This window comes from Halichoeres trimaculatus, unplaced genomic scaffold (assembly GCF_033239565.1).
Source record: "Halichoeres trimaculatus isolate MK-OKI-2021-1 unplaced genomic scaffold, fHalTri1.1 fHalTri1_scaffold_9, whole genome shotgun sequence".
Taxonomy (NCBI): Eukaryota; Metazoa; Chordata; class Actinopteri; order Labriformes; family Labridae; genus Halichoeres; species Halichoeres trimaculatus.
Genome location: NW_027437188.1, coordinates 2,245,004 through 2,260,273, shown reverse-complemented (window position 1 = coordinate 2,260,273; position 15,270 = coordinate 2,245,004). Strand labels below are relative to the sequence as shown.

Genomic DNA, 15,270 nt, shown 5'->3' with positions numbered 1-15,270 from the left:
CTCGGACCTGAAGCCTGGTTAATGGAGTCTGGAATAACAGAGGCCTGAAGATAATCGTCAGAGCCAGCTGGGGACTTTCAGTTAGAGCTGTGCCCCTCTGAACATGATGGAGACTTGTTGATTACCGCATAGGTCAGTGAAAATCAAAGTCAGGTCTAGGCCTGTCGGTGCAGAGAGGGTGTGACATGTTTAACTGATCTGTCCGCATGGACAGACATGAGATCCTGGTTTATGGTTTAGCTATGAGTAAGCTACTTAGTCTGCAGCTACTGGTTTAAGAGGACACAGTACTACAGAGAATGAAATCCGAAAAATATGCTCAAACTGCTTCATGCCGTGAACCCTGAAAACTTCAGGATGTCTGGTAAAATCCGGACTGAGTAGAGATCTATGGCTCAGGTCTGCTGGATCTCTCAACAGTGGCAATGTGAGTACGACGAACACGCTTCTCCACAGCTTATGACCCAACAAAGCTTTGGCTCAGAGGAGTTTTGTAACCTGTGTTAAGTCACTAGTCTGGTTTTGAATGGAGAGCTGTTTGAGCTGAGAGGAGGCAGCGACTGATAAGAGAGGGAGGCTGGGTTGATTTGTCAGGTTCAATCTGTAAAGATTGTCATCACTCATTAAATGTCTGACCTATGACTTCATGAAAGTATAGTGTTGGTTTGGTTGAACATGCAGAAACATAAACCCCGTAACTCCTTTATGTGGACCGCTAATTGAGATCAGAGAGAGAGAGAGAGAGAGAGATCTAAAGAGCGTGAATAGTTAGCTGAGTGCTGAATTTTGCAGGTTAACTGTTCAAATCTTATGTCTTATTTTTTTAAAGTATCCATTCTGTCCACATCTTTGAAATAATAGTTCTTTTTTCCTCCTCCACAGTGTTGGAGATCAGTCTAAAAGCATACTGTGAAGCTGTTGGTTTCCTGGCTCTGAGCTGCAGTTTGGAACACCAAGGACTCAGGAGTATGCTTTTAGATGGTCCAGGATCAGGACTAAAAGGTGTCCTCTGGTTATTGATTTAGCTGACTGGATGCTAAAACACCAGCTCTGGATGCAAACACACTCTGAAACACACTTCCTCCTCACACTGTTAACCCCAAAAGTTCAAATTACTCCATTGGATTAAGCTATGAAAATTTAAAATTTCTTTGTAAGTTCAATTTATTCAAATGGCCGAGTTTTCAGTGTTAGAAATTATGATTTCTGAGTAGATTTAATTTTTGTTACTGTTTAAGTAAGCAAAATTTAAAATCATTAGTTTGTGATGGCGTTTTGTAACCTCGAGTGAGGAGGGGTAACGATATGAGACCCTGCTATACTTCTTGAAGTGTAGCAGAGGCATAGGTTCTCTGTGCTCCACATTTTGCCGACTGTTTTTCTGTGCGTCACAGCATAGGCCAGCTGTCTGTGCCCCTTGTGGCATCAATCAGCAGCCCATGCTCTATGTGTTGTGGACCGACTGAGTCAAAATATAAACATACCTTTTCACACTTTAAAATTGGCCAAAATGGCATGATTGTCCAGTCAAAGTTTCATTTATTAATATATTAACCAGTAGGCACACACTGCAAAAGTCAGCACGTACAAGACCACATGCCATGGAGCACAGACCACCAGTCAGTGCCGTGGGGCACAAACAACCTGTGCCCCTTAAAGAACAATATTTCAATGTATAGCAGGGCCTAGTGCCTTCCCTCCTCACTCACGGTTACCAAGGTCATGAAATTAGAGCTGATTTTTGTTGTGACAGCATTTGTAACTATGAGTGAGGAGGGAAGGCTGTAGATATAAGACCCAGCTATACTTTAAATTATTTAATTTACTTTAGTTATTCAGATCTGCTTCATTTTTTTTACTAGTACATTAACTTAATTCACAAGGCAAATTCATTGATATCCCATCTTTCAGTTCTGAGTTAAGTCAGCTTATTATGTTTTACAGTGATATGCAACATTTTTTTAACACTACTAAATATTTTGATTTTTAACAAATAAGCATCAGGTTTATTGGTTAAAGACATTCAGTGGAATGATTTTCCATAATAATTGTAGCTACTTAAGATGTTGAGTTAAGTAAACTTATCTTATTACTTCGTTTTTTTTTTTAAGGTAACAGGTATACAAGCATTTTTTCGAGTAAACCCAACTTTATAGTGCAGTTAGCCGTCTCAATGTTAGAGAAGCTGCTTCTCTTATTTTATGGTGTGTTACTGTACAAGACATTGCAAGTGCAAATGCACGTGAGTTGATTAAACATTTACATAATCCTAATTCATCCTAAACCTTCCTCATCTTCCTGAGTGAAATATAAAAGTCCACATATCTCCCTGTTAGTTATAGAAATAATGCGTAATTTTTTTAAGATTTAATCCTTTTCAGTCTAATCTTTTCTCAATTAATCCTTGCAGCTGTACCTCACATGAATTCTCTTAATTTCTTATTCACAGACTGAAATGATGGTACTCACATCCTGCTTTTGAAAATGTAAACAGATATTTGTATCTTCACATAAAAAAAAATCATGTAGTTTAAAAAAACAAAGAAAAAGAAAAAAAAAACACCCAAAAACGTTCTTCACGTTAAAAGAAAATCCTGAATTTCATAAACAAAAGAAAAACAAAAACGGCAGTTGCCAGAGAAATTCCATAAAAAGTACAGAATATGTTTAAATACAATTACAAAACAACCTGTTTATTTCACAATTAAAATCTGTTTAAAAACAAATTTTTGACTAGTAAATCCATCAGGTTTTTTTATTCATTACTAATTTTTTTGCTAAATTAGCATTAACATGCTGCTTTTAAAAGAAAATTACTCAGTGAAATTAAAATGCAGTTTTTGCTTAGTTTACATTAAATCCCATTCTATTAAACAGAACAATATTGAACTGTAAAAGCGTAATTAAAAACAGTTATTTAAATGAATTTTCCTGTGAGTTCTACAGGAAAGCGATTTATAATTCAATGTCTTCTACAGTATTCATGAGGTTTTTTTAAGTAGTAATAAAATATAAGAACTATAATAATAAAAAAAATGAATCTGCACTCTATGAATACTTAATATCAATGAAAACGCACTATGTTGTCATAGACATATGACCTTTACCTACAATACAAAACAGCATACCAAGATTTAACATTGAAAGTTGTAAAGCAAAAGTAACCCTGAGAGTTCCTATTAGACTTGTAGTCAAGACCGTCTCAGCTGAGACCAAGACAATACCAAGACCAGAAGGTAACGAGACCAAGACAAGACCAAGACTAAGACCGAGACCAAAAAAGAAAATAGAAAAAAACAGTCTAGATAATATTACACCATAATCAGCATGAGTTGAAGAGCAAAAGCACTACCCTGGGGCTCAGCTGCATGGTATAAATATGAAATTGTATTATTTCAGTACAGAGACAGTGCATGTCTTGTGTGTAAACTGAGTATTAATGTGTCCGTCGTGGTATGGCTGCGTCCCAGTTCAGGCAGGAGGCATATACTCAACAATTCTATGTTTGCCAGATGCTGGAGCAGTGATGTGTTAATTTAACAAAAAGCAGGAGTGAGACAGGAAGTTGTGCACTGACACCACCCAAAAATGCCCAGTGTCTTCTTAAAATAATCATATTCAACATATTTAACAAGGTAAAGATGTTTATCAATAATTAGGTAGAGCTACAGTTTGAAACATGACAAGAAGCTAACTTTGTCAGTTTGTCGCATAGTTTAGTAGCTGGCTATATTTAGCTTTACTCACAGCCTGTTGCTCTGAGACTTGTCCATAAGGTGCAATGTTAGTGAATCCTGGTTCTGTCCTACCAGAGCTCATCTACTAACTCCAACCTCACCAATCAGAGCTAAAGTAACCTCACTCTTCATTTTATTGATAGACTCTCAAGTTTGAACAGACCACTGCAGAATAACTTCTGACTGTGCAACCTGATGAACATTATCACAAAGTTTAGCCAGTGTTTGAGCCGACACTCTATCTCTCTGCTGTTTGTCTTTCTTCTGTTCTTCTGTCATTTTTCTGTCTGACAGTTGGGCTCCAGTGTCCACCATCACTTCAAAATAAATCACAGAAAGCGTTTTCAGCAGAGAAAAACACAGACCTCTCTTCTCTCTACTGAAGTCCGTCAACTTGAGTGGTGTCGTCATAAAGACTTCGACATTCTGTAAACCAATCCGGTCCTGTCTGACCACAGAGGGAAGCTGAGAAATAGCATTTGGAAAAAAGCTATGTTGATGCTTGAAGCGTCCAGGCCTACTGCCTCATAGACCCCCAGAGACGCTCAGCGTCCGATGGGCGGGACAAAGCCCAGTGTTTATCCAATGACCGTCCAGTTTCCACAGTGGAACAACACACTCTACGCTTCCCTGCTGAAGTCAGAAGACGCTAAGCGTCCGACTATGTTAAAGTGCTGAGACACTGCAGAGATGAATGAGAAGTAGGTCGAGCAAGTTGCCTGTGATAGGTAGCTGATTTTGAACAAAAGATGAAGGAATTCTAGCGCATATTTTGTCAATGAAATGTACACACAGCAGTACATATCACCACTTTTTTGGGGGACAGTTTAGGGGAAGCTGAGCTTCCCTTGCAGTCTTAGAACAATCACCACTGATAGACTTCAGTTTTCAGTTGAATCCTCTGTTATACTGATATCATGATGGTTGTGTTCAGCATTTTTTGCTTTAAATTCACAACAAACACTTTATTACTAGCCTTATGACCCTTTTCTGAATGATCTTAAGTGCCTGTTCTCAGCTCGCCTTTTCTCTCTCATTAAACTCTGTTGTGTTTGCAAAGTTTCATGTAGAGAAGTCTTAGCCGATGCAGCGTCCAATCAGAGAGTGATATTCAATATGGGGGGCATGTCTGCCAGTGAAAAGACTTCTGCAAAGCCAGCTTCTGTGTTTCCTCGATCATATGTCCTCCAATCAGTCTCCTCCATCCTCTCTCTTCTCTCCTCTGAGCACAATTATTGCTTAGGGACAGTCTTCAAAATGGCAACTAAGAAAGTACTTCCGGTGCCACGGGGGAGATAGGACGGAGATTGACCCAATCCCAATGTCCACACTCACTGATTATGAGGTGTGTTCCCATAAAGTTCATGAGGGCTTAGGGCTGTCCCGCTGTCATATCACAAAGTGCGTGAGGGAGCTCTTGCTGACTGAATGAGCACTTACTGCACCCTTTCTGTGAGTCAGCATGGTTGCAGACTTACCTTAAGGGAATTACCCAGAGTTCATTTTAATGTGTCATGAAACCATAGAAACAAAGGTTCTCAGGGGAAGCTCACAAACACGTCAGGTTAAACAAATGCGCAATACAGAAAATTATGTAGGAGAGATGGCAAACAAGAATCACAGAAATTAGTCCAATGATGATGCTTCATAAATATAAGTCTACCTGTCTTTAAGGATGAATGCATAAAACCGCCATAACCTACCCAAATATTTATATTAGGGCTGTCATTTTAATGCGTTAATTAGATTTATTAATTACACCGCAAATTAACGCGTCATAAAAATTAACGCAGATTAGTCTGGATCCCAAACCCGCGAGGCGTTCAAAGACGCACTTTTTTTTTCAAATGTCTAGCATTTACAAACAGTTTGTCCTACATGAAAAAAGTGGTATTCTCGTCAGATTTTCAAATTTCCTACGGTCCCTGAATGTATCACATCTAGCAACATGCTTTGAACCGGGGGAAGAGAGAGCGCTGTTAAAGGATAAGTTCGGTTTATACAGCTTTTACATTGTTTATAGAATGAAATAGAACAAAATATTCACCCAGAAGGCTTTCCTGATCCAAGCAGTGCTTCAGGAGATATTTAGATCAGATGCAGCAGAGGACTATCTCGGAGCCGACCATGATGGAATATTGGTGAAAACCACGAGGACGATTAATGCCGTTTTAAGGAGCGGCGCTGTCTCTGCCCCGATGGATGCCATCATACGGACGTCCGCTGCACGATTTTGGATCTAAATATCTCCCGAAGCACTGCTTGGATCAGGAAAACCTTCTGGGTGAGTATTTTGTTCTACTTCATTCTGCAAACAATGTAAAAGCTGTATAAACCAAACGTATCCTTTAAGGGGACTGCCGTCCACATCTCGTTTATTCACACGTCCTTTTTGAAAATCTACAGAAAAAGGCTAGTTTGCTCTAGCTCAATTCTGTAAAAAACAGATAATTCTACACTCTTTACTGCTTTAAAAAAACCTGTATGATCAATATTTGTCCTGTATATAAATCTAAAGAATTCTTTGAAAATTTGCTTCCATCTTCCTGGTGTCACATTTCAGCTTGGGGCTGCTCTGCACCAATGAGCAACAGTTTGTGTGTTCAGAGCATGTAAAAACTGAAAATACTTCATTTTTCTTTGATCCAAGACTTGAATTAAGTGTTTTGTACATAGTTCCTCAGAGTTTTTAGCCTTTAGCCCTGGTCCTCCTGACTTAATAGAAGTATAGAAGTTCATATTGCAGTGAAAATTGAGTCCACATCGAGTAAAAATGTGAACAGAAGCAAAAAACGTCCTAAAAATCAAATCAGCTTACCTTAGGTGCAGGAATGTGTAGATTTTGTAAAGATAGAACCATATTTTTTTTTCATGTATTCCTTATGCCTCAGGGTACCTAAAAATGTGTTGTATATATTCCCACCTTATTTTTAAATGTTTTTTAATGTCTTTTAATGTATTTTAATGTCCTGAAATTCAAATTCTTTATTTTGGGACCTTAAGCAGATATGAGATTAAAATGCGATTAATTAGATTAATTAATTACAAATCCTGTAATTAATTAGATTATTTTTTTTAATCGCCTGAAAGCACTAATTTATATCTTTACACATACAGTATGTGCAGATAAATGAATTAATTCAGATCTTTCATATTCATATTTCTTTCAGTTTGGTGGACAAACTGTTTTGACCTATTGGGGGTATACAGATAAAATGTCATTTATTTCAATTTAAAGCTTGATCAATAACAGTTCATACTGCCAGCTAAGGTGAGCTACATTATGACATGCAGGTTATGTGAGGATGGCAAAGTGCTGTCCCAATCTGAGTTGCACCATTTTGAGCCCTCATACACTTATGCACTCAAACACTTTCCAGGTGATCTTAATTTAATCCCTAAGGGCTCAGGGCTCAGAGTTTAGGAGCAACATTGAGATTCAGCCACTGAGACGCACCCAGAGTCAGCTGGGTCTCTGCTAGACACACAGTGGGTGGCTCCTTCTGCAAAAGTACAGCATCCAATGAAATCACGAATAAAACCCTGCTGCTGTGCGCTCTATGGTGGCAGAGTTTTTAAATTAAAACACAGTCCTTACTTTTTGCAGCAATGCAAAATGTATGTGGAAAATCATAATATCATCATAAATTATTAATTGATGAAAACAAAAGAAAATTCTGGTCATATAAATGTGTTTAACATCATTCAAAATTGAATTTATGATGGAAAGCTTATTGCCTTTTTACTGGACTAAGATATTATTTCTTCACTTGAAAATTTACAAAGTAGGTAAAAAATTGTTATGTTTAATATTTATGTTTCATGTGAGCAGCGGATTAAAAAAAACAACAAAACAAAACAAAAAAAAAACTAATTTATTTTTTATTATGGATAATGTCATCTATTATGAATCCATACGCAATAAAAGGTTATGCATAAGGCATAATGCTGTACTCAGCTATGTAAACTACATGTTATAGCTGACCCCGTTTTAAAATATCTTAACATAACTTGACCGTTTTTTGTACATGTTCTCATCTGTAGATTACAATGTATGAATCTGTAAAACTAAATACATTTCTTTTCTGTAGGCTTGAAAAAATCTATATAAGAAAACCATGATTTTGACACCCTCAAGTTGTAATTTTTAGTGTATTGCATTGCTTACTGTATTGTGTTTTTTCTGTGTTTAACCAACAGTAATGCGTAAATTACACAAAAAAGTATTATTTTTTTAACATGTTAACACTGTTATATTAACAGTTGTGCTTGGTTCAATATTTTGCGAAATATAACTGTAAGTTTACCAGTACTAAACCATTTTCACATTTACATTTTTTTAATGTCATGGATTTACAGTGTTTCCCTGTTAATTCCACAGACATTTTTTACAGTGTAGGTATAAGTCTTCAAAAAGTGCTGAGAGATTCACCAGAGTCCCCCCTAATCCTCCTCCTTCTCTTCCTTCTTCCTGCGACCCACTCTCTCCTGCTGTCATGTAAGCTATCCTGAAGTTTAAGGGTAAAAGGAACTGGGGTCAGCTTTTAAACCCGCATGCATGGTACTCAGGTCAACTATACACAGCTCAAGAATGAGGCAGAGCACCAGCAGAACCATAGCTGCCACGCTGAGAAATGAGTGAGTCAATTAAATGATATGAAAGAAGATACATCTGTGCTGAGGACTACCTGTAACAAAACCATGGAGCTACTTGTGACAGAACCATGCAGTTTCCTGTGATGAAACCATAGAGCTATCTGTAACAGAACCATTGAGATACCTGTGGTAGAGCCATGGAGCCACCTGTAAAAAAACCAAGGAGCTTCCAGTGACAAAACCATGGAGCTTACTCTGAGAGAACCGTGGAGCTACCTGTGACAAATCCTTAGAGCTACCTGTAACTGAACCATGAAGCTACCTGTGAGAGAACCATGGAGCTTCCTGTGACAGAGCCATGGAGAAACCTGTAGTAGAAAGTTTGGGCTGTCTTTAAGAGAACCATGGTGCTACCTTTAAAAGAACAGTGAAACTACTTGTGACAGAACCATATAGCTCCCTGTGACAGAACCATGGTGCAACCTGTAAGACAGCCAGGACCCTGAAGCTACGTTGAAGAAAAAACCTTGGAACCACCTGATTCAAAACCATGGAATCACTAAAACAGACCCATGGAGGCCCTTTGGCTGAACCATGCATGTACCTGTGAAAGAACAATGAAGCTACGTGTGGGCTAGCTGTGACAGAGCCATAGAGGTAGCTGTGGCGGAACCATAGGGCTAGCTGTGGCGGAACCATGGAATCACTTCAACAGAACCATAGAGTACCAGATGGCTGAACCATGCTCTTACCTGTAAAAGAACAATGTTGCTACCTGTGACAGAACCATGGAGCTACCTGTAACGGAACCATGGAGCTACTTGTGACAAACCATTAAGCTACCTGTGACAGAACCATAAAATCACTTCAGCAGAAAAATGGAGCTATCTATGACAGGACCATAGAGCTTCCAGTGACAGAACTGTAGAGCTACCTGTGAAAAAAAACAAAACATGGTGCTTCCTGTGACAAAACCATGAAGCAACCTGTGACAAACCATGGAGCTACTTGCTTCTTGTGACAGAACCTCGGACCTGCTTGTGACAGAACCTTGGACCTGCTTGTGACAGAACCATGGAGCTACCTGTGAGAGACAATGGCGCCTTCTGTGACAGCCATGGCACTATGTGTGACAGAACAATGAAGCTACCTGTTACAAAACCACTCTAGATTGTAATGTTACATGGACCAGTACTTATTTAGCTTCTTTCTAATCTATCTGACCCCTTAAATTGCTTTACACTGCTAGTCTTATCCATTCATACACACCACATCCACACACTTACGGCAAGCCATCAGTTGAACTAACACATTCACACCCATCCCAACTCAACAGACCCAACCGACCTGTGACCCAACCATGGAGCTAGTTGTGACAAAACTATGGATTTACCTGTGTCTGGAGGAACAATCCCCTGAAGTCCACGTGTTACCTTTCCTTAACCCACCCCTACCCCTATAAACAGCCACCCACAGAAGGTTAAAGAGAGGGTCCGAATGCTGTGTGCTTGAGTTTTAGTAGATATTTGAGCAAAAGCACTCCTTTTGGTTTAAACAGGGCACTGTCAGAATCCACAGAGCATAATGGAACTGTGTTGTGCATGCGTGCGTGCGTGCGTGCGTGCGTGCGTGCGTGCGTGCATGTGTGTCCCTCAGAAAGGAATGCAATGAGCCTCAGGGAGCAGACTACAGTGATCCAGCCCTACTCAGCCCAGGGCATCAACAATCGCAGACCCAATTAGTGCAGCTCAGACAGGAAGAGAGGTTGCTGTCTTACCGTGCCATCCCTGGTGGAGGAGTCAGACAGCCCATCACTGCTGGGCTCCCACGTGGAGGAGTTATACGCTCTGCTGTTGCTGCTGAAAGCCTCCTGGGTGGAGCTCCGTGACAGGGCCTCTTGTGTGAAGCTCCGCGACAGGCCTGAGTAGCTTGGGCGGGAGCTGGCACCATAGGAGTTGGCCACATTGACGGCCTGACTGCGGTAGCTCCGCACGGCACTGCTGGAAGAGGACGAAGAGGAGGAGGAGTCGCCTAGGCGCACTGAGGCCAGGTCCCGGCTCAGGTCAATCTGAGATACAGATTTTCGTCGGCTGAAAGAGGTGCTTGGGGTCGTTGGTGAGGAGTAGAGGTAGTTGATCTGAGCCGAGGATGAGGAGTAGGAGCTGGGGCTGGTGTAGGTCGACCCTCCGCTCAGCCCCGACCCCCCATAGCTCTTAACGGGGGTTCTGCTCAGGCTCTTGCTCCGGCGGCTGGTGCTGCTTCCAAGAGTGTCTGTGCGTGGGGTGGTGCGTCCCCGGTCAGGGTCTTGGTCTGAGGAGGTGCTGTAGTTGTGGCTTCGGGCAGCAGAGCTGCTAAAGTAGCTGGAGGAGTAACCTGAGGTTGAGGAGGAGGAGGCGGGAGACTTGTAGGAGGACACTCTGTCCTGCTTGCCGTAAGAGCTAAGGCCAGGGCTCAGGGAGCTGTAGGAGCTGTAGTGGCTGGTGTAGGAGGGGCCAGCATAGCGCTTGGCAGTGGAGGAGATGCGGGACATGCTGGTTTCTCAGCCACAGAGAGGGAGAGCCTTTGGGAAACTGCATCGACTGCAGTAGCAGAAAGAGACACCAGTGTTAGTTCATCAGCAACAATCTGATCAGTGCAGCACGGCAACAATTTGGGCAGCAGCAGTAGGACATCACCCATCTTTGCTCCACGCAGCACTGCTCTGTAAAACCAGGGGGCCAGTTGTTCAAAGAATTTAATGGAAATCCCAATTCTTGCTATCCAGGATCAGGTAATCTGTCTCAGTTAGGGATGCAAATTATCGAGTAATTCATTAATTGATAATTGTTTCATCTTATTGATTGATGATCAGAAATTGATAAGCAGCAATTTTTCTGAGAAGGTGAAATTCCCTCTGAATCAATGGGTTCCTATCTACAAAAAAACTGTCTTTCTTATGAGAGAAAATGCAAATCATATTCCTTAATATAACATTATTCTTAACAGCAGGGAACAACATATTCACAAATGGAACTTCGCCATGCGCAAGACAGTTCAAGGAGAAATGTGAATGCGACTATGTAAATGACATCATGTCATGTAAATTAGATAGATATTGCTATTTAGTCTGTCAAATTTAAAAAAAAAAAAAAAAAAAAAAAGTATAGAACTGATTTATGAGAAAGGTAACTTTGAATCACTTCTGCTGTGATCTGGTGCTATATGGAAAGTAAAATTAACTTGACTTTCAGGGGGGGGGCTTCGTTGAGAGGGCAGACCACACCCATGGCGCACCCCTATACAATGGTAGGGGAAACACTGGTAAGGAGTGAGCCTAGTGCGCAGCCTGTTCACAGTTAGGCCGGCTGCTGGAAAGACTCGCTCAGCAGGGACAGACCTGCCAGGTATGGCCAGGTATTTCCATGCAAGGTTTGCTACTCTTGGAAACCTGCCTTCATTTACCTTCCACCATGCTGCAGGACTTGAGTCAAGGTGTGGTGGTGGATCTTTAGGGAAGTTGTCCACTTCTTTTTTTGTTTGTCTTGTTGTTGTTGTCAGAGGTCTGCTTCTCTCATGTTCCCACATGTGCGTCAAGGATGTCTGGCACAAAGCTCACCCTTGTGTGGGCTGGCAGGGAACTACAGGCTAAAAACGTGATTAATTGCAATTAATTTATTTTAATCGAGTAATTTCTCATCAACAATTAATCCATAATTGATAAGAAATTGTTTGCATCCCTGGTCTCAGTTGTATGCTGGTTTATCAAAGTAAGATCAGATTGGATCACCCTGATTCAGATACACAGGTTTTAAGATTACCAGTGGTCCAAATGGTCCAAAACATATCATATTGTGGGCTACCAGCTCTAGTAGACCAACAGGTAGAAGCAGAGCCGGCCCAAGTGGTTATGAGGCCCTAAGTGAATTTTATTTGGGGGCCCTCTTCCACTGAAGCACAGACTACTGTTAATGAATGCTTTATCATTCACACATGGTTATAGTTCACTGACAAAAAATCTCTCACATCCACTATAAACTACACTAAATCTCTTCAACATAATGCTAAGCACTCATAATTTTTATTTCTTTGTTTGAGATGTGGTCTTGTATTAATTTGCACCTAAACATTTAAAGATGCAGTCAGTGCGGTTTACTATGAACAAGTATCATTTATCTGCTTTTGGTTTTGCAAACTGAACATTTTAACTCACAGTCACTGCACTAAGGAGCTCCATAAAAGACAGGATGCTCTAACTTAAGTGTGTGATGGAGTAGGGATGGAACGGTTCACAAAATCCACTGTTCAGTTCATATCACGGTTTTGTGGTTTGCGGTGTTAGGTTAGGTTTGGTGTTGTTTTTAACACCCCAGATTACCATATTCCCAGATAATCTACTACTAACAGATTATGTTTCAGTAATGTCATGTATCATCATGAAAAACCCGAAAGAATGAGGCTGTTTCCCATTTCAAACATCATTAAAGCTGAGGGAAACATTGCTAATTTCAACACACCAGCTACTCAGTAAGGGCAGTCACTATTGGCTGTCCCAGAAGTCACTAAAAGTCACTAAATGACGCTGCTTTTTAATTTGCATAATAACCCATTTACATGTGATTGTCATTGACTCCGAAGGAGAGAGAAATAAGGTGGGAGAGACAGAAAGCAGGTAAAACACAACTTCATAAATGTTTAGAACTACAAATTAACTCTCTTCTGTCCATTCTTGTTTTTTTAATGTCTAAATATCAATCCTCATCCTTTATCTGGGCTGGGGACCTGCAGAAGTGACCATAATGAGACACACACCTACGTGATTCATGTGACTGCAGTTGTCTGCTCTGGAGCAGCAGGAGGAGACTGCTGTGATCGGATAGAGGAGGGGCTCACACACGCTGACCACTGAGGAGATCAAAACACACCTTAACCTCAGATTCTCCGAACTCCAGAAAAGTCACAGGAGTTGTCCTATTTAAAAAAACTCTCCAGATGGGGTCTGAAAAGTCATTAAAGTTGCAACAAAGTCTCTAAGTTGGCAACACTCAGTCGCGGTTTTACCCTCCACTTTCTTACCGCGGTCAGGGAGCTCACACTGGATCTAAAGAGCTCCCAGACAGCAGAACGACTCAACGCCACAGGTACACCCTCTGACTCTGTCTTCTCTGCTCGTCATGTAGACAACACACACGCCTCATCACGAAGTGTCCCGCTGTACTCCTTTGCCTCGAGTTGCGCATGCGTATAATTAGAACTACATACTCTCTTCAAACTGAGTAGTAAAACGAAAATAGAAAAGCACGAACTGAACGGAGCACACGCGCCCTGAACCGTTTGGTTCTTTTTCATAAACCGTTCCATGATCCAGAAACAGGTTGTTTGCGTCACAATGTACTGCTGAGTGCTTATGAATGCAACAATCAATTTGATACACCGCAGCTCACGCTCTTGGGGGGCCCTAAGCAGCTGCTTATGTTGCTTATGCCTTGGGCCAGCTCTGGGTAGAATAGTCGACATGGGGTCATTGTAGGTGTTTGTTTAGTTTTGGGAAAAAAACAAGAAAAAACATTAACATCCACTTCCATTTTTTATTTCTTTTATGACCCCTCATCTGAGCCACAACAAATGAATAAAAAATAAACAAAAAAACCCCACTACATTAGATATTTTGAAATGGTCTGAAATGTTAAAAAAAGTAATGAATGTCCAATAGTTAGCAAAATAATAAAAAAAAAAAAAGGTCAGGGCTCTTCTTCATCTGTGAAGTAGAGTCTAGCATTTTAAGCTCTGTTTTTAGAAGGCGGACCTGAAGTTTTTCTCTGGTTTGCTGTAGTTTGGTCAGCTTGATTTGTTCCTCAGCCAGGAGTGTCTGTACTTAGCTGCTCTGTTAGTTTCTCTTTGTTTTTACTTTACTATACTAAAAGGCTTCGTTGGTAGCTTAAGTTAACTTTATGTACTTTATTACAGCAATTGTTAAACAAGTCCAGTGCAAAATACAATTAAAAGTATTGACACTAAATGCTAAAAATGTATTATTTGACCAATTTTAAAGTATTACTACATTTTCTTCCAGAAATCCACCTTGAAATCCTACTCCTTGTTGAGACTAGTATAATCCTGTTTTTTTTTTTGATCAACGTGATCCTAATGCTACTGAAAAGTTCTGAACAACACAAACTAAAGGTTTGAGCCGGATTAGAACTAGGGTTGGATTATGTGATCTAATCCGGTTTTGAAATGCTTCTTTCCCTTTTGAACAACCCATTTTCAGAATTTAGTCTGATCCGATAACCAAAGTCAGCTTCAGCTCTTGCTGCGCTCATTGTGACTCGGTGTTGGCAGCTTTCTTGTCTCTGCCCTGCTGCAGCTATAAAGCCTTTGGTGCTCTGCGCAGCCAAAGCTACTGCCTAACTGCCCGTTGCTGACTCTGCTCAGACCTATTGGGAGCTAATAGGAATAAATGGTTAAGTCTGCACGGCAGGCTGGATCGGACTGTTTTATATATTAACGGGAAGCTGACCTTCCATAACATTGGTCTAAAGGATTGATCTTAAAGACTGATTGAGATCTGTGGGGTTACCTTTGATTTTGTTGTCAAATTATTTCATTTCTTTCCTCTTTGGGTTTACTAATTTCTTTATCTCATTGTTGACATTTTTGGTTGTTTTGGTTTGTTTTGAGATCATGGGTAAACATATTTTGCACTGTGAAAAGGGAATCTTAAATCAGTTGGAATGATGTAATTTTTTTAATCAATCCAACTCAATATTTTTAAGTTAAGGTTTCCTATGTATTTTTGTGGATCTTATCAACTTGAAATTCCGCTTTGCTACAACTACTAAAAATAAGTAGCTGGACCAACTTAAATAAATTGCCTCAATTGGTCACACCTAAATAAATTAAGTAATTTGAAATGAATTTAACAAGTTCATTTAACCCAACTTAAAGTACATATTTTGAT

General features: G+C 40.3%; 1 protein-coding gene across 2 annotated transcripts in view; it reads right to left on the bottom strand.

Moving 5' to 3' along the window:
* usp2a (ubiquitin specific peptidase 2a) overlaps positions 1–15,270 on the bottom strand; it is a 148,215-nt gene that overhangs the window by 62,183 nt on the left and 70,762 nt on the right. For both annotated transcript variants that reach the window (XM_074679689.1, XM_074679690.1), the window contains exon 3: positions 10,111–10,912. In XM_074679689.1, coding sequence (XP_074535790.1) covers positions 10,111–10,863 — 753 coding nt within the window. In that variant the 5' untranslated portion in view covers positions 10,864–10,912. The remainder of the gene's footprint in view (positions 1–10,110; positions 10,913–15,270) is intronic.